The 22,531-nt window shown below is 52.3% G+C and overlaps 1 protein-coding gene and 1 long non-coding RNA gene across 11 annotated transcripts in view; one reads left to right on the top strand and one right to left on the bottom strand.

Annotated features, from left to right (window-relative positions):
- The window catches only part of ZNF444 (zinc finger protein 444), a 19,828-nt gene extending 12,010 nt beyond the window's left edge, over positions 1 to 7,818 (bottom strand). For 2 of the 10 annotated variants that reach the window (XM_016936921.4, XM_063800888.1), the window contains exons 1-4: positions 6,932 to 7,032; positions 6,340 to 6,450; positions 2,314 to 2,487; positions 1,541 to 1,859 (exon numbers count right to left, since the gene is read on the bottom strand). In XM_016936921.4, the coding sequence (XP_016792410.1) occupies positions 1,541 to 1,837 (297 nt within the window). In that variant the 5' untranslated portion in view covers positions 1,838 to 1,859; positions 2,314 to 2,487; positions 6,340 to 6,450; positions 6,932 to 7,032. The other 8 variants (XM_016936924.2, XM_054672994.1, XM_016936925.2 and 5 more) reach the window with 8 other exon arrangements.
- On the top strand, positions 7,818 to 22,531 carry LOC129138030 (uncharacterized). Its single transcript, XR_008540940.2, has 3 exons — positions 7,818 to 8,851; positions 10,265 to 10,414; positions 21,554 to 22,531. It is a non-coding gene; the product is annotated as an uncharacterized LOC129138030 (long non-coding RNA).

Here is a 22,531-nt window from a genome sequence, read left to right as displayed (position 1 = left end):
GATTTGTAAGCCGCTGCATTTGTGATTTGTTACAACCCACTTTTGGGAACAATGACCCGGAAGGAGGGCGAGGATAGAGAAGCCAGAGCCAGCACAGAGGTGCCAGGAGGCAGGAGCAGAGGAGGGGCGAGCTGTATCCCAGACAATAAGATGGGGGAGTGTCTGGGGGCTGGTCGGGCCGCATGAGAAGGGAGATGGATGAGGCCACTGGCAGCCTTGACAGGAGCTGCTCCCTCTGGAAGGAAGGAAGGCCGCCCGGCTGCCATGGACTGAAGGCTTTGCTCGCTTTGCCTCACCGAGATGCCCCCTCTCTGCTGCTACATCTCAGCACCCAGCAGGCACTCGGTACGCACTTATGAGGAACACGCGACCACTCTGACTCTTCACCCTCCTGCCACTGGGGACTCAGGCCTGGCCGCAAACACCCCCTCACTCAGGGCCCCTCTGCCGCTCGAGGTGGCTCAGGGCCTTTGCACTGGCTGCTCTCGTGGCCTGGACCACTCTTCTCAGAGGTCTCTGCGTGGCTGCCCACCGCTCATCACCCAGGCCCCACACAGCAGCCACCAGCCATGGGAGAGTGCCACTACTGAAAGGACGGTATTTTGAACACATTGGGGTCCATGAAGTAAATTTGCCTTTTTTTAACGTGCTGACTAGAACACTTAAGATGGCATGTGCAGCTCACATAACACATCCCCCGGACAGGACTCTAAGCCAGGCTGGCAACTTCCCTGACGGGGCCAGGCAGTCAACGCTTCCAGCTCCTCGGGCCCTCTGTGGTCATCACGGTGGCAAGTGTCAGCCCCAGGTGACATGAGTGGGTGGGTGTGGCTGTGCACCAAGACTTCACCCAGAACGTGAGTCGGCCCTTGCCTGCTGTGTGGTCAAGAAACCAAACCTGCCCAGAGAGGCCTGGCTTTGCCCTCTGCCCCTGGGAAGTCATCTCTGAGCCCTTGGAGCCTCACGCATGATAAGGAGGGTCTGCCTGCCCCAGGGGACTCAGGCCAGCCCGATAGCAAGATGAATTTGGGGTAGAGTTTGGACCAGGGGGTATCCTTGACTTTCAGGGGGCGGGAGGCTGAGGTCAGCCACACAGAACGGGGAGGAGTCCCCAGTAAGAACCCGGGACACCACGGTCTGAGGAGAGTCCCTGGCTGGCAACACTCCCTGCGTGCGGGCGGGGTGCGGGGAGAGGACAGCTGGTAGCTGCGCTCCCTGGAGCCTTCGTGGCCTTCTTCCCAGCTGCTTCCAGCACGTCCTTCTCTGATAAGCCGTGACCGTGAACACAGCTGTGAGTCCTTCTAGAGAACTCGCAAGTATGCCAGGGTCTTGGGGCCCTCCTGACTTGCAGCTGGTGTGGGGATGGAGGGTGCCGCACGTGGACTGTCCCTCCACGCTGTACCGCAGCCTGTACCGCAGCCTCCCCACCGCGAGTCACACTGGTTTTCAGGGGTTCAGTGGTGCTCCTCCCTGGGCTTCCTGGTGGCTTCCCTGGCACCTTCCCCTCTCCCTTCCCCGCTTGCAGTCCCGCCAGGCTCACCCAGAGCTCCTCCAGCAGGGCCACCGCCTCCTCCCCGCTCTGCGGCTGCCGGCTGCACACCCAGGCCTGCGTGTCGGCGGGCAGCGCGCTCAGGAACTGTTCCAGCACCAGCAGCTCCAACATCTGCTCCTTGGTGTGCACCTCGGGCCGCAGCCAGTCCCGGCACAGGGCGCGGAGCAGCCCCAGCGCCTCCCGCGGGCCCGGCGCGTCGCCCAGGTGGAAGCGGCGGAAGCGGTGCCACGGCGAGTCCAGCGCCAGGCCCTCGGCCTCCTGCTTCACAGGCACCGCCACCTCCATGGGGCCTCCCGGACCGCAGCGCCTGCAGGGAACAAGCCGGTGAGACCCCTGCCCGCCGCGACCCCGCCCGCGGTGCTCAGACTCACAATGGGACCCACGCTCTTTTTTTTTACTTTTTATTTTTTGAGACGGAGTTTCGCTCTTTCCCCCAGGTTGGAGTGCAGTGGCGGATCTCAGCTCCCGGGTTCGGGCGATTCTCCTGCCTTGGCTTCCCGAGTAGCTGGAATTACAGGCATCCGCCACCACGCCTGGCTAATTTTTATATTTTTAGTAGAGATGGGGTTTCACCATGTTGGCCAGGCTGATCTCAAACTCCTGACCCCAGGTGATCCGCCCACCTCGGCCTCCCAAAGTGCTGGGAATTACAGGCATGAGCCACTGCACCCGGCCTGGGACCCGCGCTTCTGAGCCGCCCACATACCCAGGATAGGCCCGGCCTCTGTGCCTTGGTTTCCCCTGTAAGATAAAGCACTCACCTGCTCTGCCTGGCCCAGGGGGCAAAGAGGTCTCTGTGAGGGGGCAGCGCTCACTCAGGTGGTGAGGAAAGGGTGTGCCCTTCCTGGGATCCCAGGGAGTCAAGTCCAGGCTGGGTCCCGCCCTGGGCCCCTGGCCTCTGTACCTCAGTCCTGCAGCTCCTCCCGCAGCCTGTCCTGAGGATTCAACCAGAAAACACAGAAAGAGCTTGCAGCAGGCCTGGCAGCAGCAGGTCACCATCAGCACCACCCTCACTGGACTTGTGGGGCCGTGCACCCCACACCCTGGGAGCAGACACTTTGCAGCCTACTCAGAAGCCACCCCAACTAACTGCTGTGGCCTGAATTTGTCCCCCAAAATTCACATGTGGAAGCTCTCACCCCAGTGTGACCGTATTTGGAGATGAAGCTTTTAACTGGTAATGAAAGTTAACTGAGGTCACAAGGGCTGGGCCTAATAGGGCTGTGGCCTTATAAGAGGAAGGGACACCGGGACTCTGTCCATCTCTGCCAGCAGGAACACACAGCAAGGAGGCCACCTGCAGCCTGGCAGAGGCCCTCACCAGGAACTGACCATGATGGCATTCTGAGCTTCCCGCTCCCAGAACTGAGAAATAAGCTCATAGCAGTTCAGTCCACGGTGCTCCGCTATGACAGCTATGACGGCCTGTCCCAGTCCCTTCCGCTGGGAATTTGCAATCTGGGTGCCAGCACTGTCGGGTTCTGGTGAGCACCTCTTCCAGGCTGCCGACGGCCTCCTTTTGTGTCCTCCCATGGCGGAGAATAGAGAGAGGCAGCGAGCTCTCCTGTCTCTCTTTTTTTTTAAATTTTTGTTTTGAGACGGAGTCTCACTCTGTTGCCCAGGATGGAGTGCAATGGTGCGATCTCGGTTCACTGCAACCTCCGCCTCCCAGGGTCAAGCGATTCTCCTGCCTCATCCTCCCAAGTAGCTGGGATTATAGACGTGCGTTACCACGCCCGGATAATTTTTGTATTTTTAGTAGAGACGGGGTTTCGCCAGGTTGGCCAGACTGGTCTCAAACTCCTGACCTCAGGTGATCCACCTGCCTTGGCCTCCGAAAGTGCTGGGATTACCGGCATGAGCCACCACGCCCAGCCGTGATTGCCATTTTTAAATGCATTAATAAATACTTTACAATTTTCTGTTTCGGTTTCTACTATGATACGTAACAATAGATATGACTCCCATCAATAAAAGCATGTTAGGGTCTTCAGTAATTTTGAAGGCAGAAAGGAGTCCTGACTTCAAAGCATTTGAGAAATGGTGGTCTCTGAGCTGGTGGGCCGAATCTGGCCTGCAGCCTGTTTTACTTAAGTCTCACTGGCGCACATCCACGCCCACTTGCTCACGCGCTGTCCACGGCCGCCTTGGAGCTACTGAGTGGCTGTGACAGGGCCTGGGTGACCTGTAAGGCTGTCCACAGAGCCAAAGATAGTCACTCGCTGGCTCTTTACAGGACAAGACTGCCGGCCCCTGACCTCAAGGACACTGGAAGATCAAGACAGAAGGGACCCTGATGACCCCATGGGGCTCAGGCGCCAGCCCGCCCCAGAACACCTCTGGAGTATTATGGGAGAAAAGAATCAGTTCTGTCCTATGTGGAGCCCTGTACTTGGGGTCTCTTCATTACAGCAGCTTGGCCTGTAACATAAGGAACTATAGCAAAGTCCCCTTGACCACAAGGCAGAGGGTGGGCACATAATCTGCTTCTAGCCAGTGAGGTCTGAGAGGAAGTCTGTGTTCAGACAATTTTCCTCCTGATACAACCAAAGCCTGGGCTCCTGACCGCCATGTCACTAACCACAAACGTCATCTCATTGCTGGGACGGCTGCCACAAGACCCGTGTATGCCTACTCTCGCCACCTAGAGCCAAATCACTCCACAGTGATCACAAGAACTTTTTCACTGTAAATCCCTGTCACTTCCTTGCTCAGTGCCCTCCAACTGCTTCCTGTGATGCTCAAAACCCAAATTCCTTACTATGGCCATGAGACCATGCAGCCCAGCCCTACTTTCTCATCTCTGCCTGCTCCTAGATTCTCTATACTCCAGCCACAATGGATCCCTTTTTTTCTTTTTTTTTTTTTAAGACAGGGTCTCTCTCTGTCGCCCAGGCTGGAGCGGTGGCATGACCTCTCGGCTCATTGCAGCCCCGACCTCCTGGGCTCAAGCCATCCTCCTGGCTCAGCCTCCTGAGCAGCTGGGACCACAGGCAGGCACCAACACACCCAGCTAATTTTTATATTTTTTGTAGAGACAGGGTCTCACTATATTGCCCAGGCTGGTCTCAAACTGCTGGACTCAAGTGATCCTCCCACCTCAGCCTCTCAAAGTGCTGGGATTACAGGAGTGAGCCACTGTGCCTGGTCTGGCTCACTTTCTATCTTCTTGGACCGAAGGCCAGTGCCCACCACAGGGCCTCTGCACCTGCTGCTGCCTCCCGCTGGATCACTCTTTCCCCCCGATCTTTGCTTACCTGACTCCTTTTCATGACTGAGGCCTCCATGCAATTATTACCCCCTTGGAGAGCCTCCCCAGATCACCCCCTCCGATGCTGCACCCACGTGCCCTTCCCCCAGTTGCTAAGACGTCACCCTTATTAGTTTTCTTTCAGCATTTAACAAGATCTAGTGTTACGATATCTGTGTGCTGACTTTCTTCACTGCAATTCATGTGGGCAAGAGACTCCATATTCCAACCCCAGCATTCTGGCTAGCACTCAAATAAACTTTACAGGCTGATCAATCCCATGAGGTTGGTGTTACTACCCCCAAGTTGCAGAAGGAGCAAGGGGAGATGTCTTACCCAAAGTCACTCAGCTAACACGTGGCAGAGCCTGGACTCGCACATCCACAGCCAGGCCACAGCATCACCTCCCACCCCACCCATCCATCAGTTTAAGGGCTGATGAACCTGGGAGCAGAAAGACTTATCGGAAGACCCAGGCCAGATCCGAGTCTCAAAAGCCACACAGATGCCTGCTCTGCTATAAAAAAGATCCCTCTGGGACTAAGGAGGAATTTCCGCCAGAGAGCAATGCCACAGGCCATCAAGCTGACCCTGTTTGCAATCTCAGAGGTGATCACAGGTCACTACACCCTGGGCTGTCCAGAAAGTGAGCTCTCTGGGGCAGTGACCAAGTCCAGCTCTTCTCTGGGTCGGTGGGGCCATCCAGCACAAGGCCTGCTCCCAAGAAAGCACATGCTGTTAAGTAAGGGCCTTCCACCATATCAATCCACCCTACCATCCAATGAGCGCCCTGTGCTATGTGCATTCAACAGCTGTAACCCTGCTGTCTAGCTGTCTGTGTCTGCAAAGCACAGTCCAGTCCACAGCCAGGCACCCTGGATGCCTTGAAGACAGCCACTGAGTGGCTAGTGTCTTATACTGCCCCACCCAACCTTCCCAACAGACCTGTGAGCTGGGGAGATGGGTCCCCTCTTACCATAGGGAGATGCTCAGAGAGTGAAGGAGCCACAAATGGGACCCAGATGTGACTCCAGAGTCCACACCAGTTCCACCTAGTACCCCGGCGCCAGCACCCACGTATGCTGGGTTAATATCATGGCTAAGAGGCTGTGGAGTCTGGCTGCCTGGCTTCAACTTCCAGCTCTGCCACTCATCAGCAGTGTGACTGTGGACGTGTGACTTACCCTCTCTGTGCTTCATTTCTCCACCTGAGACACAGGACTAACAAGAGCTCCTTCCTCTCAAGAGGCTGCTGGGAGCAGGAGTTAGAAGCAGCCTCCAAAGGCTAAGTGCTCGACAAAGACCGGTTTGTCTACTCTAGTTTCCCAACCTCAACATTAATGGCACTTGTGTCGTGGCGGGCTATCCTGTGCAACATACAATGTCTACCAGCATCTCTGCCTCTTTTCATGAGATGCCAGTAGCACTTCCCCAGTTGGAAAAACCAAAAAAAAAGTCTCCAGACATTGCCACATGTCCCCTGGGGGACAAAACCACTCCTGGTTGAGAGCCGCTGGCCCACTGGACAAATATTTACCTACGGCACAAAGGCTCTGGGGCAAATTCCAGCTCTGCCTCCTACCAGCTCTGTGTCCTTGGACGAGGTACAAGGCACCTTTTGTAATACCCTGTATCTCCATTTCATTGACTGTAAAGTGATAGAAGGAGAACAAAAATGCTGAGAACCACACCTGGCTAGTAAGTGTCCAGTCAGCCTTAGGGTTACTTTGTCGAAGTTTCCCTGCGAGGTGCCCAGGGGACACTGCTGTGAACACGCACGCAGATTAAAATACTAAGTATACATTGGAATAGGCGTTAAAATCGGATATAGAGGAGGGTGACTCCATCCTGACTGGGGTAGAGGTGGCAGGGGTCAACTTCAGATGACAATAAACAGAGTTTCTAAGCACTTTACACATATTACCGAAGGTAATAATGCCTTGCAACAAGCTAAAAAGGCAGATGCTCCGCACTGAGAAAGCAGCAAAACAGAGCAACGATTCTTATCTTCAGGAATCTCACAACTCTGTAAAAGTTGCACTTGTAGAAGCAGCGCGCACAACGAGCCACCTGCGCTGTATCTACGTTACAACAATAACCATCGTCCCCGGAAGCCCCTTCCCGCAAACCTTTCCGAAGGGGTCCGGCCCCGGCGCCCCCAGACTCCTTTGTAGGGTCCAGCTTCCCACTCAGCTTTCATCTCACAGCCCACGCTCTGCTAGGGTCCCCTTCCCCTCCCCCACCTGTCCCTCCCCCACCTGTCCCTCCCCCTCTCCCAGCCGCCCCTCCCCCGTCCTCTCCCTCAGCATTTCTCTCCCGCGTTCAGGACCTCGAGGATCCACGACCCCCTCCCACTATCCCCCCCTCCCCCTCTCCAAGTCCCTCCCCCTCTAGTTCTCTCTCCCAGCCCCTTCCCCATCACTCAGCCCCCTTCTCCTCCCCTCCCCGCAAGTCTCCCATCTTTCCCTCCTGAGGCCCCGGCGCCCCTCTTCCCATCCAACCTCTGGTCCCTCCCTCGTCCAACCGCCCCCACCCAATCCCTCCCTCCTTCCCCCCTCGCTCACCTCACTCTCTCAGGCGAGGCTCCCCAAGCCCCCTCACCTCCCCGCACATGCGCACAAAGCTCGCCGGGACTCCATGCCCCAGCAGGCTTTGCGCCAAACTCCCCCATCCCCCTCCCCCAATCCCATACTCCGAGTCGCTCGTTCAGCCCAACAACTCCCCATGAAGCCGCGGCCTCACCCCGAACTACAACTCCCAGGAAGCACCGCGGCAAAGGCGGCTGCCCATTGGCCCTCGCCTGGGGTCCGCCTCACTCCTGTTTGTCACCGCGTGGCGTCTTCGCCAACACTGGAACTACATTTCCCAAGATACATGAAAGCGTCGTCTGCAGCCTATTTGGCCTTGACGGCGCAAATGTCGCGGGCTGTCTGAACGCGACAGGCTTTGGACTACATTTCCCAGAATGCACGAGGAGGCTTCCCAGTGGTCGGCGCGCGGGCCCTGGACATGCGCAGACGTGCCGGGGAAAAAAAAGAGGGAGGAGGAGGAGGAGGAGCCATGGCGGCGTTGTGGAGATCAGGGGAGGCCGGACACCGCCGGGCATTTGGGAGGTGGAGCCTCCAGAGCTCTAGAAGCTGGCAAGCGAAGAGGAGGAGGAGGAGACCAGGCTAGAGTTCTGCGCCAATCAGGAGTGCAGGCTACGTCTCCTTGACTACGGATCGCATTTTTTTTTTGTCCTCCCTCTCCACCCGGGCAGAACTTAAGGGCCGATGTCGGTGCCAGGAATCAGGACGTGAGCAGGCTGCCCTCCTGTTCCGGGGTGGGCAGTGGCTCAGGAGGGGGCCAGCGCGGGGGCCTCGGTTTGGCTCTTCCTGTGTGTGAACCTGGACAGGACACCGCCCTCTCTTTAGCCTCAGTTTCCCCTGGGGTGAATTGGGGGACATCGCTACCTGCCACGCGTCCTCGCTGTGCCCCTATTGGACAGACTACTGCCCCGTCCTGAGGCCTCAGTTTCTGCATCTCAGAACTGTGAAGAAGCATATTTGGATTTTAGAGCAGACAGACATCCTAAGAGATCAGCTGAAGTTTTTTATCTAGACAGTTCCAGACCTGATTATGGCTCATACAAGCCCTACCCCAGCCCGCAGCGTATTTCCTCTTCCGTACAACAAGGATAAGAGAATCCCCCTCCCATCCTCCACCTCCCCGGCTGATCTGAAGACTCCGCGCCATAAAAACGAAGACCGTGGCTTACCCATAACAAGCATTCATTACATGGAAGTTGTTCGTCTTATATTCATATATGAACAACTTTCCCCAGGTTTCACAAGCGATGAGTGGCTGACTCAGAACTTTGTGACCAGTTTGCCCACGGTGGCCTAATCTGCCCTGGCCCACCTGTCTACCACTGTCTTCTCCTCGTGTTTAATGAGTTCCAGTCATGCCTCCTTTCTGCTCCTAGAGCACGCTGATCTTCTTCCCACTCATATCCGATGGCCTACTTGACATCTCCTCTTGGATTTCTTAATAAGCATCTCAAACCTAAGGTGGGCAGTAGACAATTTTTCACTCTCTCCCCCACCTTGCGAAGAAATTTGTTCCTTCCCATTACTCCACCATCTTAGAAAGCAAGTCCATCTTCACCCAAATGTTGAGGCCAAAAATAGAAAAGCAGCCCTTGATTCTTTTTTCTTTTTTTTTTTTTGGTGTTTTGTTTTGTTTTGTTTTGTTTTTTGATACAGGGTCTGGCTCTGTCGCCCAGGCTGGAGTGCAGTGGTGCGATCACAGCTCGCTGCAACCTCCGACTCCCAGTCTCAAGTGATTCTCATGCTGCATCCTCCTGAGTAGCCAGGACCACAGGCATGCACCACCATGCCCAGCTAATTTTTGTATTTTTAATAGAGATGGGGTTTGCCATGTTGGCCAGGCTGGTCTCGAACTCCTGGCCTCAAGTGATCTGCCTCCTCGGCCTCCCAAAATGCTGTGATTGCAAGCGTGAACCACCACGCCCAGCCAATTCCTCTTTTTCATCACCATCCACATGCAATCTATCATCAGGTCCTATTGGCTCTGTCTTCAAAATAGATGCAGAATCTGTCCACAGCTCTCCCGTCTATGGCTACCACCTGGTTTAAGTCCCCATGGCCTCGTTAGACACTGTCATGCTTCCACTCTGGCCTCTTCTGCCTCCTGCCCCTCAGTTCCTGCTCCACACAGCAGCCAAAGGGATCTTTTTTTTTTAATTGTGGTAAAATATATACAAGATAAAAATTACCATCTTAATCATTTTTAAGGTACAGTTCAGTAGCATTAAGTACATTCAAGCTAGGCCGGGTGTGGTGGCTCACGCCTGTAATCCCAGCACTTTGGGAGACCGAGGCGTGCGGATCAGAAGTTAGGAGTTCGAGACCACCCTGGCCAACATGGTGAAACCCCGTCTCTACTAAAAATACAAAAATTAGCTGGGCATGGTGGCGGGCACCTGTAATCCCAGCTACTCGGGAGGGTGAGGCCAGAGAATCGCTTGAACCTGAAAGGTGGAGGTTGCAGTGAGCTAAGATTGCACCGCTGCACTCCAGTCCGGGCAACAGACTCAGACTCTGTCTCAAAAAAAAAAAAAAAAAAGTACATTCAAGCTGTGCAATCATCACTACTGTCCATTTCCTGAATTTTTCATCTTCCCAAATTGAAATTGTACCCATTAAATGTGAACCACCCATTCCTCTCCCCCCCCAAGCTCCTGGCCAACCACCATTCTGTTATCAGTTTCTGTAATTTATTTATTTGAGACAGGGTCTGAATCTGTCGCCCAGACTGGAGTCCAGTGGCTCAGTCTTGGCTCGCTGTGACTTCTGCTTCCCAGGCTCAAGGGATTCTCCCACATTGGCCTCCCGAGTAGCTGAGGCTACAGGTGCACACAACCACGCCCAGCTAATTTTTTTTTTTTCTTTTTTTTGTAGGGACAGCGTTTCGCCATGTTACCCAGGCTGGGCTTAAACTCCTGGTCTCAAGTGATCCACCTGCCTCAGCCTCCCAAATTGTTGGGATTACAGGTGTGAGCCACCATGCCCAGCCCAGTTTCTGTGATTTTGACTACATTAATACTTCATGTAAGTGGAATCATACCGTATTTGTTTTTTGTGACTGGCTTATTTAACTTGGCAGAATGTCCTCAAGGTTAATCCATGTTGTAGTGTATGTCAAAATCTCCTTCCTTTTAAAGATTGCCTAACAGACCATATTTTGTTTACCCATTTATCAGAGGAATTTTTTTTTTTAAGATGGAGTTTTCCTTCTTGTCACCCAGGCTGGAGTGCAATGGTTCCATCTCAGCTCACTGCAACCTCCACCTCGAGGGTTCAAGCGATTCTCCTACCTCAGCCTCCTAAGTAGCTGGGATTACAGGCGCCCGCCACCACACCCAGCTAATTTTTTTGTAATTTTAATAGAGACGGGGTTTCACCATGTTGGCCAGGCTGGTCACAAACTCCTGACCTCAGGTCATCCACCCGCCTCGGCCTCCCAAAGTGCTGGGATTACAGGCGTGAGCCACCGAAACTGGTCCCAGAGGGATCTTATTTAAACTTAAATAGGGTCATGTCACTTTTGCTTAAAACCCTCCATTGCAAACCCTTGTCGCTGGCCTGCACAGTCCCACATGATGTGCCTTCAGACCCAGAGCTCCTTTAGCTTACAGAGTGCCTCTGTGTGTGTTAGAAAAGCATGGCCCTCAGAAGCACTGCAGAACTGAGCCGGGGCACACAGCTTGGCAGGCAGATCCGGAGGAATATTCCAGCCACCTCTTCCTGGTTGGCCAGGTGCCTGCATGTCACATACAGGGTTCACATAGGCTCTCGATCCAACACCGTTTCCTTCTTCATCACTATGCTTCAACTCATTGGCCACTTTTTTTTTCTTTTTCTTTTTTTTTTTTGAGGCTGAGTCTCGCTCTGTCGCCCAGGCTGGAGTGTAGTAGCTTGATCTTGGCTCATTGCAACCCCCTTCTCCCAGGCTTAAGCGATTCTTCCACCTCAGACTCCTGAATAGTTGGGACAACAGGCGCCCACCACCACACCAGTTAATTTTTGTATTTTTAATAGAGATGGGGTTTTGCCATGTTGGCCAGGCTGGTCTCGAACTCCTGACCTCAGGTAATCCGCCCGCCTCGGCCTCCCAAAGTGCTGGGATGGCAGGCGTGAGCCACTGCGCCAGGCCTCATGGGTCACTCTTTTAAGTTCCTCTAACACAGCAGTTCTCAAAGTGTAGTCCCCAGACCAGCTGCACAACATCACCTGGGAGCTTGTTAGAAATGCAGATTCTCGGCTGGGCACAGTGGCTCACGCCTGTAATCCCAGCACTTTGGGAGGCCGAGGCAGGTGGATTACCTGAGGTCGGGAGCTTGAGACCAGCCTGACCAACATGGAGAAACCCCATCTCCACTAAAAATACAAAAAAATTAGCTGGGTGTAGTGGTGCATGCCTGTAATCCCAGCTACTAGGGAGGCTGAGGCGGGAGAATCACTTGAACCGGGAGGCAGAGGTTGCGGCGAGCCAAGATCGTGCCATTGCACTCCAGCCTGGGCAACAAGAGTGAAACTCCGTCTAAAAAAAGAAAAAAAGAAATGCAGATTCTCGGTCTCTGCCTCAGACTGAATCAGCAACTCTAGCAGGGGGCCCAGCGATTTACTTCAACAAGGCCTCCAGGGGATGCAAAGGCGCACTCCTGTGCATCGGTGCCTCCTGCCTGCACTCTAGAATAGTCGCCGCTTCACAGCGTGCTTGGGAGGATTCATGAGTTAATACACGCAAAGCACTCGGAAGGCTACCTGGCAGGGAGTACGAATTCAATAAACACTTGCTATTCTTACTTAACTCCAGTGGAGTCGCTGATAAAAGCAAGCCCAGCTCAAATGCAAAGTTGACTCTTCCCTCCCTCCCCACATCCGTGCAACAAAAACAGCTTGTTTCACTACAGGCTGTTGTCTGCTCAGCATTTGTTCACTTCATACAAACTGGACACCTATAATGAGACAGATGAAATGTTGTATGGGCACAAAGGATCCGAGGGTGGACAGAGTACACAGAATCAGTGTCCAGCCAGAGTTGAGGGCCTAGCACAGTGGGTGAGGGCAGGGCTCCAAACCCACCCAACATGCCCCAGCCGAGAGAGCCCGGGGATCTCAGCTCATCGGCGTCTTCACTTGAATGGAGGTCACAACACACTCAGAGAGTTGGGATTGGGGGTGAGCGTGGTTAATAAGGGCCCAAGGGCCCAATAAGGAGCGGGTCCTTTTTTTTTTAGCTTTTTTTTTGAGACGGAATCTCGCTCTGTCACCCAGGCTGGAGTGCAGTGGTGCGATGTTGGCTCACTGCAACCTCTGTCTCCTGGGTTGAAGCGATTCTCCTGCCTCAGCCTCCCAAGTGGCTGGGATTACAGGCACACACCACCATGCCCGGCTAATATTTTTTGTATTTTTAGTAGAGACGGGGTTTCACCATGTTGGCCAGGCTGGTCGATCTTCTGATCTCAAGTGAGGCCCACCCACCTCAGCCTCCCGAAGTGCTGGGATTACCAGTGTGAGCCACCCTGCCTGACCAGGAGCAGGTCCTTATTGGTGTAAACCAATCTTGCTGTGCCCCTTCTCCTTGCCAGCAATTGGTTGACGCTCACATATGTGACACTATTCTGGCTAATGAAACCTGAAGGCAGATTTGCTGGGGCACTGCTGGGAAAGGTTTTCCCAACTCTTAAGCAACTGATTAGCAGGAAGAAATAGTTGCCCTGGAGCCCTGCCCTGTCTGCAGGTGACACTTCAAGCTGTGGCAGCCACCTGGGTACCATGAGGGCTGGTAGTGGGAGCTCCTCACTTAGGATGGAAGGGAGGTGAGATGGAGGAACCTGGATCCTTCATGGCATGGTTTGGCAGCTGAATTTTAACCAACCGTGGCTGGACCTGCCCTACCTCCAGGCTTCTCTTGGCATGAAGTAGTAAGTCCCCTCAAGCCATTTTGAGTCAAGTTGTCTGTTGTTGAAGCCAAAAGTGACAGCAAGTCACACATATCCGGGGCCAGCTTCATGGGATGCAACCTGTGTGGTTGCAGGCTGCCCTGCACTTGGTTGAATACCCAGCTGTGGCTATCTTGATATTTTTTTCTTTTTTTTGAGACGGAGTCTCGCCCTGTCACCCAGGCTGGAGTGCAGTGGCGCGATCTCGGCTCACAGCAAGCTCCACCTCCTGGGTTAATGCCATTCTCCTGCCTCAGCCTCCCCAGTAGCTGGGACTACAGGCGCCCGTCACCATGCCTGGCTGATTTTTTGTATTTTTAGTAGAGACGGGGTTTCACCGTGTTAGCCAGGATGGTCTCGATCTCCTGACCTCGTGATCCACCCACCTCGGCCTCCCAAAGTGCTGGGATTACAGGCGTGAGCCACCGTGCCCGGCCTGACTTTTTTTTTTTTAAAGAAATAAGGTCTCACAAACTCCTGGCCTCACGAGATCCTCCTGCGTCAGCCTCCTGAGTAGCTGGGATTACAGCTACCACACCCAGCTTGAAATTCTTAATACTTTTTTTTTTTTTTAAACACAGGGCTCTGCATTTTAATTTTGTCCTAGGTCCTGTTTACATAAATATCACCTTGACGATCTGTGCAATGTTGGCACACCAGCGTTTAGGACAGGGCCTAATGTATGTAAGTGGGCCATAAATCCTGGTGAGGAATGAAATGAAGGAACGACTTCCTGGAAATGTCCTTCCTCCACTTCTTCATCTGGTAACATCATATAATCCTCTGTGATCAGACGTCCCCTCCTCCAGGAAGCCTTCCCAGACCACCCCCACACCTGTAAGTCTGGACCAAGCTCACTGGAGCTTCCGCAGAGCCCCCTCTTTCTCCATTTCATATACTATTTTTGGGTGACTGCTCCGCCCACCTCATGCTGAGCGACTCAGCAACAGAGACCAACCCTCCTTGCCTGCTGTACCCAGCTCCTGGCTTGGGGCCTGCCTGTGAATGAGTAAATAAGAGTGAAGGCAAGTGGTTCTTACCCTGCTTCCCAGGCCTGAGGGCGAGAATTCCTTTGACAGCAAATTTAGCTCATACCTTCTAGCTTCTCGGCTCCTTTGTAGCTCTGCTATAATTATTACCCCAAATAATAATTAAGGTTTTTCTCTTTGTATGGTGCTTTGAAGCACTAAGATCCCCCAGGGCAGGGATGGGGTTTGGTTCATCTCTGGAGGCTCGGGTTGGGTTTATGGGTGAGTGGATGATGGACGCATGAGTGAGCTGAGTGAGCGTGTGAGGGGGAGAACCAGCAGAAAGGGGAAGAACCAGCAGAAAAGGGGATGGCGTATGGATGTCAGTCGCAGTGCGGGCTCCCAGGGGGCTGGATCTGAACCTGAGTCATCTTTGGCTCCCCAGGCAACAGGAAACGTTTGAGAAAGGATAATGAAATTAATGAACGAATTGCTTAATGATGGATCACATTGCCCATTATCTGATTTCCCCCTCCTGCTCCCCCCGGCGAGGCAGCAGAGCTCATCAGGAATCACCCCATTTTTTTTTTTTTTTTTTGAGATGGAGTCTCGCTCTGTCGCCCAGGCTGGAGTGCAGTGGCGCGATCTCGGCTCACTGCAAGCTCCGCCTTCTGGGTTCACGCCATTCTCCTGCCTCAGCCTCCCGAGTAGCTGGGACTACAGGTGCCCGCCACCACGCCCAGCTAATTTTTTTGTATTTTTAGTAGAGACGGGGTTTCACCATGTTAGCCAGGATGGTCTTGATCTCCTGACCTTGTGATCCACCCGTCTCGGCCTCCTGAAGTGCTGGGATTACAGGCGTGAGCCACCGCGCCCGGCCTGAGAATCACCCCATTTTACGGTTGGGATAATCGAGGCTCAGTGAAGGAGGTGTACTTTCCCAGGTGACACAGCAAGAGACCCGGGTTTTAAGGCCAGCAGCAGGTGTCCTGAGTCTCTCTCACAGATGAGGAAACTGAGGCTCAAGAAGGGCATTCTAGCCAGGTGCAGTGGCTCATGCCTGTGATCCCAGCACTTTGGGAGGCTGAGGTGGGTGGATCACCTGAGGTCAGGAGTTTGAGACCAGTCTAGCCAACATGGTGAAACCACATCTCTACTAAAAATACAAAAATTAGCCGGGCATGGTGGTGTGCGCCTGTAATCCCAACACTTTGGGAGGCCGAGGTGGGTGGATCACCTGAGGTCAGGAGTTTGAGACCAGTCTGGCCAACATGGTGGAACCACATCTCTACTAAAAATACAAAAATAAGCCGGGCATGGTGGCCCATGCCTGTAATCCCAGCTACTTGGGAGGCTGAGGCAGAAGAATTGCTTGAACCTAAGAGGTGGAGGTTGCAGTGAGCCAAGATCGCACCACTGCACTCCAGCCTGGGCAACAGTGTGAGACTCTGTCTCAAAAAAAAAAAAAAAAAAGAAAGAAAGAAAGAAAGAAAAAGAAAAAAAAGAAGGGCATTCTGAGGTGTCCACCCAGCTCCGGCAGCAGGTTTTCCACCGGCCAGATATATCCTCTTCCTTAGATGTTCAGAGAGTGAGCAGGGCCTACAGGAGGAGCGAGTCAAGCTGACCTTACCCTCACTGCCAAGGCAGAGAAGAATTCCTTGGAAATTCTTCCCAACTGTATCTCGCAATGTCTGGCAGGAACGAACGCAGCTTCTCAGAGGTTGATACTGCGGCTTCCGTCTCGCCCCCACTTCCAGCCCTTTACTCTCTGGAGAGAAATCTCTCCGGTTGGAGATTGAAGCTGCATTTCCCAGACCTCTGGAGAGCTAGAGTTCTGGGCTGAACTGGGCTTTGCTAATTAAGTGCACTCGAGTAAGATGCGGAAAGCCGATCAAGGGCCAGAAGAACCACTGGCAGTGAGGTTTATTTATCTTGGTACAGCAAGGGAGGACGCATTCCAGGGGATCAGTGTACAAAGAGTCAGAAGAGGCCTTTCAGAGCGTTAGGGCTTGCGCTAGAGGGCTCTGCCGGGGGTGGGGGAAGTGGAGAGCAGTTCTAATGAAGGCTTAAGAAGCGGGGCAATGCACTGATTGGATTCCTCCATATTTTTTTTTTTTTTTTTTTTTTTTGAGACAGTCTCGCTCTGTCGCCCAGGCTGGAGTGCAGTGGCGCGATCTTGGCTCACTGCAACCTCAGCCTCTCAGATACAAGGGATTCTCATGCCTCAGCCTCCTGAGTAGCTGGAATTATAGACGCAGGCCACCATGCCCAGCTAATTTTTGTATGTTTAGTAGAGACAGGGTTTCGCAACGTTGGCCAAGCTAGTCTCGAACTCCTGGCCTCTTGTGATCCACCCGCCTTGGCCTCCCATAAGTGCTGGGATTACAGGTGTAAGCCACTGCACCCGGCTTCAATGTTTTTTCTAATTACAGAGATAGGGTCTTGTTATGTTGCCCAAGCTGATCTTGAACTCCTGGCCTCAAGTGATCCTCCTGCTTCAGCCTCCCAAGTGGCTGGGATTACAGGCGTGAGCCACCATGCCCAGCTCTTCTCTTTAATTTTTGCCCTGAAGGCAGGAAGATAGCGCTGGGTTGCATTTTCAATGGTAAGGAAGTAGCAGTAAAGAATGTGATGTTGTCAGAGGAAGGAAGGTGTTGAATTTTTTGCTGTTGTGGTGTGACTCTTTGTACAGAACACAATTTTTTTTTTTTGAGAACGAGTCTCGCTCTGTCACCCAGGCTGGAGTGCAATGGCCCCATCTTGGCTCACTGCAACCTCCACCTCCCGGGTTCAAGCGATTCTCCTGCCTCAGCCTCCTGAGTAGCTGGGATTACAGGCGCCCGCCACCACGCCTGGCTAATTTTTGTATTTTATTAGAGACGGGGTTTCACCATGTTGGCCAGGCTGGTCTCGAACCCCTGACCTTGTGATCCACCTGCCTCGGCCTCCCAAAGTGCTGGGATTACAGGCGTGAGCCACCACGCCCAGCCCAGAACCCTATTCTTGCTTGCTTGGAACATCATGACTTGGCTGCCAGCAGGGCCCATTTTCATTCCCCCCTTTCTCTTGCCCCTTGCACTGTTCCTCCTGGCAAGTATAACAGTGGAATATGAGGTGTCTCCACGGCAGGCAGTCAGGGCCATTCTCTGACTTCCCGGACCTCAGGTGGCAGCTTTTGGCCCCTGGATCACAGCTCTAGGGATATGTTCTGGAACTCAGAGCTACAGATGAGTCCTCAAAGGCGGTGGCTCCTTGCTGGGACAGTTCCATGTGGTTCTCTGAGTTATCGCAGGAGGCTCAGCCCATTCAACAATTTTGTGAACATTTAATTCCCTATATTAAACCCTTTGGTAGATAAAATACCTGGGGTGGGGTCTATTTACCTGTTTCCTCTCTCGACCCCAGACTGAGACACTTCTCCGTTCCACTTTAGACAATCGCCATAATGGTAATAACTACTCACGGTTGTGAGCACTTCTTATGTGTCTGAGCACTGGGTTTAGCGGCTTCATGCATCTCATTCAGCACTGGCCACACCTGTGAGGTGTTTGCCCTAACAGGGTCAGACAATATAGGGTACATTACCCAAAGAGTCATCTTCCGGCCAGGCGTGATGGCCCACGCCTGTAATCCCAGCACTTTGGGAGGCCAAGGCAGGCAGATCACCTGAGGTCAGGAGTTCGAGGCCAGCCTGGCCAACATGGTGAAACCCCGTCTCCACTAAAAATACAAAAATTAGCCAGGTGTGGTGGTGCACATGTATAATCCCAGCTACTCAGGAGGCTGAGGCAGGAGAATTGCTTGAACACTGGAGGCGGAGGTTGCAGTGAGCCAAGATCGCACCACTGCATTCCAGCCTGGGTGACAGAGCGGGACTCCATCTCAAACAAAAAAAAAAGAAAAACAAAAAACAAAAAGTCATCATCTGATTGCTGCCAGGAATGAAGTTATCACAGCAGTAAAAACATCCACTGGTGAGACCCACAAAGTGCAAATGCCCCCTCTTTATAACTGTGCTGTGGAAGTCACATCGGGGAAATTCTACAAATCCACACCTCATTCATGTTTAGATTTTTCTAAGAATCGGGGCATACATTCATCACTGCAGTTGTTGCTTACATTTTGTTAAATATACAACAAAATCAACCAGGAGTCGATTCTCAGCATTCCTGGTAATTCTGTCAAGCCACCATGAACATCTCTTCAGGGAACACTGAATCAACGCTCCTAGGGAAACACTGCGTTGGCTTCCTGTGAGCCTCTGGCCACATGTTCGTCAACACAAGCCTTATTTTACGTATGTTTTTATTTAAACATATCTTTGTTGATACATTGTTTTCTGTATTTTTTCTGGTTTCATTTTGTTTTTTGTTTTGTTTTGTTTTTTGAGATGGAGTCTCGCTCTGTTGCCCAGGCTGGAGTTCAGTGGCGTAATCTTGGCTCACTGCTAACTCAGCCTCCTGGGTTCAAGTGATTCTCCTGCCTCAGCCTCCCGAGTAGCTGGGATTACAGGCACGCACCACCATGCCTGGCTAATTTTTGTATTTTTAGTAGAAGTGGGGGTTTTGCCATGTTGGCCAGGCTGGTCTCGAACTCGACTTCAGGTGATTCACCTGCCTCGGCCTCCCAAAGTGCTGGGATTACAGGTGTGAGCCACTGTGCCCGGCCATTGTGTCATTCTTTTTTTTTTTTTTTGAGATGGAGTCTTTCTGTGTCGCCCAGGCTGAGTGCAGTGGCACGACGATCTTGGGTCACTGCAACCTCCGCCTCCAAGGTTAAGGCAATTCTCTGCCTCAGCCTCCTGAGTATCGGGGACTACAGTCTCCCCCCCTCCCATGCCCGGCTACTTTTTTGTATTTTTAGTAGAGACGGGGTTTCACCATCTTGGCCAGGCTGGTCTTGAACTCCTGACCTTGTGATCCACCTGCCTTGGCCTCCCAAAGTGCTGGGATTACAGGCGTGAGCCACTGTGCCCAGCCCACTGTGTCATTCTTATGCCTTTGCATCCTCATAGCTTAGCTCCCACTTATGAGAGAGAACATACGATGTTTAGCCTTCCATTCCTGAGTGACTTCACTTAGAATAATAGTCTCCAGTCCCATCCAGGTCGCTGCATATCACAGTCTTCTCATGCTTAGGAACACTAGCTAGCACTTCAACACTACACTTGGGAGCCATTTAAACAGCAAAATCATCAAGAGAAAGCATAAAAATGTGGAAAATGTGGCACTAAATAGACTGAGAAGGATGCTTGTTTACAGGGTGAGAGCTGAAAGGGGAAGGCAGGGGCTGCCTTGTTCAGTCTCAGCGGGGAACTTGCACATTAGGCCACTGGTTTTTTTTTTCTGTGGTGTGCTGCTCTAAGCATGTCTGTGAATGACCAGCAAAACCATGAAAGCACTGCAAGTATTAATGGTGAGGTTACAAATAAATGTGAGTGAGTTGGCAGATTCACAAATATGGAATCCACAAATAATGAGGATGATGCACTGTATTTTATTTTATTTTATTTTTTGAGATGGAGTCTCGCTCTGTCGCCCAGGCTGGAGTGCAGTGGCGCAGTCTCAGCTCACTGCAACCTCCACCTCCTGGGTTCAAGCAATTCTCTGCGCCAGCCTCCCGAGTAGCTGGGATAACAGGTGCTCGCCACCACACCCGGCTAATTTTTTTGTATTTTTAGTAGAGATGGAGTTTCACCATCTTGGCCAGGCTAGTCTTGAACTCCTGACCTCGTGATCCACCCACCTTGGCTTCCCAAAGTGCTGGGATTACAGGCATGAGCCACTGCACCCGGCTCAGCCTGTATTTTCTTAAAATGATGTGTTTTTTTGTTGTTGTTTCATTTGTCGAGAATCCCAAACAAACATGGAAATAACTGTCTTGCATAAATATAAAATACGGGCTGCTGTATTAAGTGGTCTTTTCCCAGTGCCAGTTACTCTGGGACACTGAGGACCTCCTGTGCTATTTCTGGCCATTCCACAGAGGATCGGAGGGGTCCAAAGCCTCTCTCTCTCTCTCCTCACCACACTGTGCAGCCTTCAGGAGACGGGGCTGAGAATTATGGCCCAGGCTGTCTGACCTTCACAAAGACTGGTGCCACTTCTCCAAGCAGCCCCTTTGGATAGGCAGGAGTCTGTGAGCTCTAACCAGCAACCTCGGCCAGGCACAGTGGCTCACGCCTGTAATCCCAGCACTTTGGGAGGCCGAGGCGGGCGGATCACGAGGTCAGGAGATCGAGACCATCCTGGCTAACACGGTGAAACCCCATCTCTACTAAAAATACAAAAAATTAGCCGGGCGTGGTGGTGGGCGCCTGCAGTCCCAGCTACTCGGGAGGCTGAGGCAGGAGAATGGTGTGAACCCAGGAGGCAGAGCTTGCAGTGAGCCGAGATCGCGCCACTGCACTCCAGCCTGGGTGACAGAGCGAGACGCCATCTCGAAAAATAAAATAAAATAACCAGCAGCCTCAGACATTTTACTGTGTGCAATAATGTCAGGAAAAACTGCCCCGGATAAATAAACTCCTGTAGCAACAAGAAGAAACCAGGTGGAAGTGTTCCTCAAAACCGCTTGGAATTTATACTGAACTTTTATAGCACTGGGAACAATCCACCACCTGGAGAGAAAGTTTAACAGGTTTTACGATTTATTTAAGAGCGCTCGTTAATTTTTCATCTCATTTTGTCTTTACCACAGAAGGATTCGCTTGAAATGAACTGAAGCCTAAAGGGTCATAATATATTTTTCTCATTAAATGAAAATAAGCTTTATAGTTAAGGACGTCTTTGGGTGTTTGGTTTGGTCAATGTTTTTCGCCTTGGCATCACGAGTTTTAGACGACAGGCTGAGTGCAGTGGCTCACACCTGTAATCCCAGCACTTTGGGAGGCTGAGGCAGGTGGATCATGAGGTCAGGAGTTCGAGGCCAGCCTGGCCAACATGTTGAAACCCCGTCTCTACTAAAAATACAAAAATTAGCTGGGTGTGGTGGCGGACGCCTGTAATCCCAGCTACTTGGGGGGCTGAGGCGGGAGAATCACTTGAAACTGGGAGGGGGATGTTGCGGTGAGCGGAGATCACACCACTGCCCTCCAACCTGGGGGAAAGAGTAAAACTCGGTCTCAAAAAAAAAAAAAAAGTTTTACAGGACAAAGTACAATGGATGGCCAATTCCATTTAAATTGAGGATTTATTCTTTAGTAAATGTATTTGGAAATGCATTTCAGTGAGATAAACATTTGATGATTATTATCGTTATTATTTTTGAAACAGGGTCTTGCTCTGTCACCAAGGCTGGAGTGCAGTGGCACCACCATGACTCACTGCAGCCTCAACCTCCTGGGCTCAAGCAATCCTCCTGTCTCAGCCTCCTGAATAGCTGGTACCTCAGGCTTGCGCCACCACACCTAATTTTTTTTTGTAGAGATGGAGTCTTGCTATGTTGCCTAGGCTGGTCTCCAACTCATGGCCTCAAGTGATCCTCCTGCCTTGGCCTCCCAAAGTGCTGGGATTACAGATGTGAGCCACCACGCCCAGCCAACATTTCATTCTTAGAGAAGTAATGCATATTTATGCATTCGTATATCCTCTTGGAAGCATGTACACACATTTACATATGTGTCTATCTTCCATTTCCAGCTCCTACCCTATGAGATTGATGTGAGGGTTAAATGCCATATGGTAATTGAAGCTGGAGAAATTTGGGTTATCTTATTCTCTGGACAGTGGTGAACACAGCATGAGGGAATGCCTGTGGCTACCTGGACCCTTCCTCCAGACCTCTTATTTTGGCTCTGGGCACCCACCCTTGTCTGCAGTCACTGTACCCAGGCTGTCCTGAAGGGAGAATAGAGCACCCCTTCCGTCCTCTCCTTCCACGTGGTTTATGAGAGCTGGTTCTGCCCTGCTCCAGGAGTGGACATGTGACTCTGGACTGGCCAATCAGAACTCCCGCCCCTGCCCGGCCCCTGTGATTGGTTCAGGTGAGCCAATCAGATTCAGGGAAATAATAGAAGGGTGAGGCAGTGAGGGCGGCCTTGGCCCTGCAGTGGCTTTTATTCCCCACAGTGGAGGGATGGAAACCAAAGAGGTCCGCCAAGCCCAGACAGCGGGCCAGGCCTGGGGCCCTGTGCTCGCGGATCCAACCAACCACGCCCCAAGGTGTCCAGCTTCAGCTTCTGGTGTTTGTTGCTGCTGTTTGTTTTCAGTTACCCAAGCCAATAAAGTTTTCTTTCTCCTTTTTAAACCTCC

The sequence above is a fragment of the Pan troglodytes genome, chromosome 20 (assembly GCF_028858775.2).
Source record: "Pan troglodytes isolate AG18354 chromosome 20, NHGRI_mPanTro3-v2.0_pri, whole genome shotgun sequence".
NCBI lineage: Eukaryota > Metazoa > Chordata > Mammalia > Primates > Hominidae > Pan > Pan troglodytes.
Note: the sequence above shows the minus strand (reverse complement) of the source record. Positions and strands in the feature narration are given on the sequence as shown.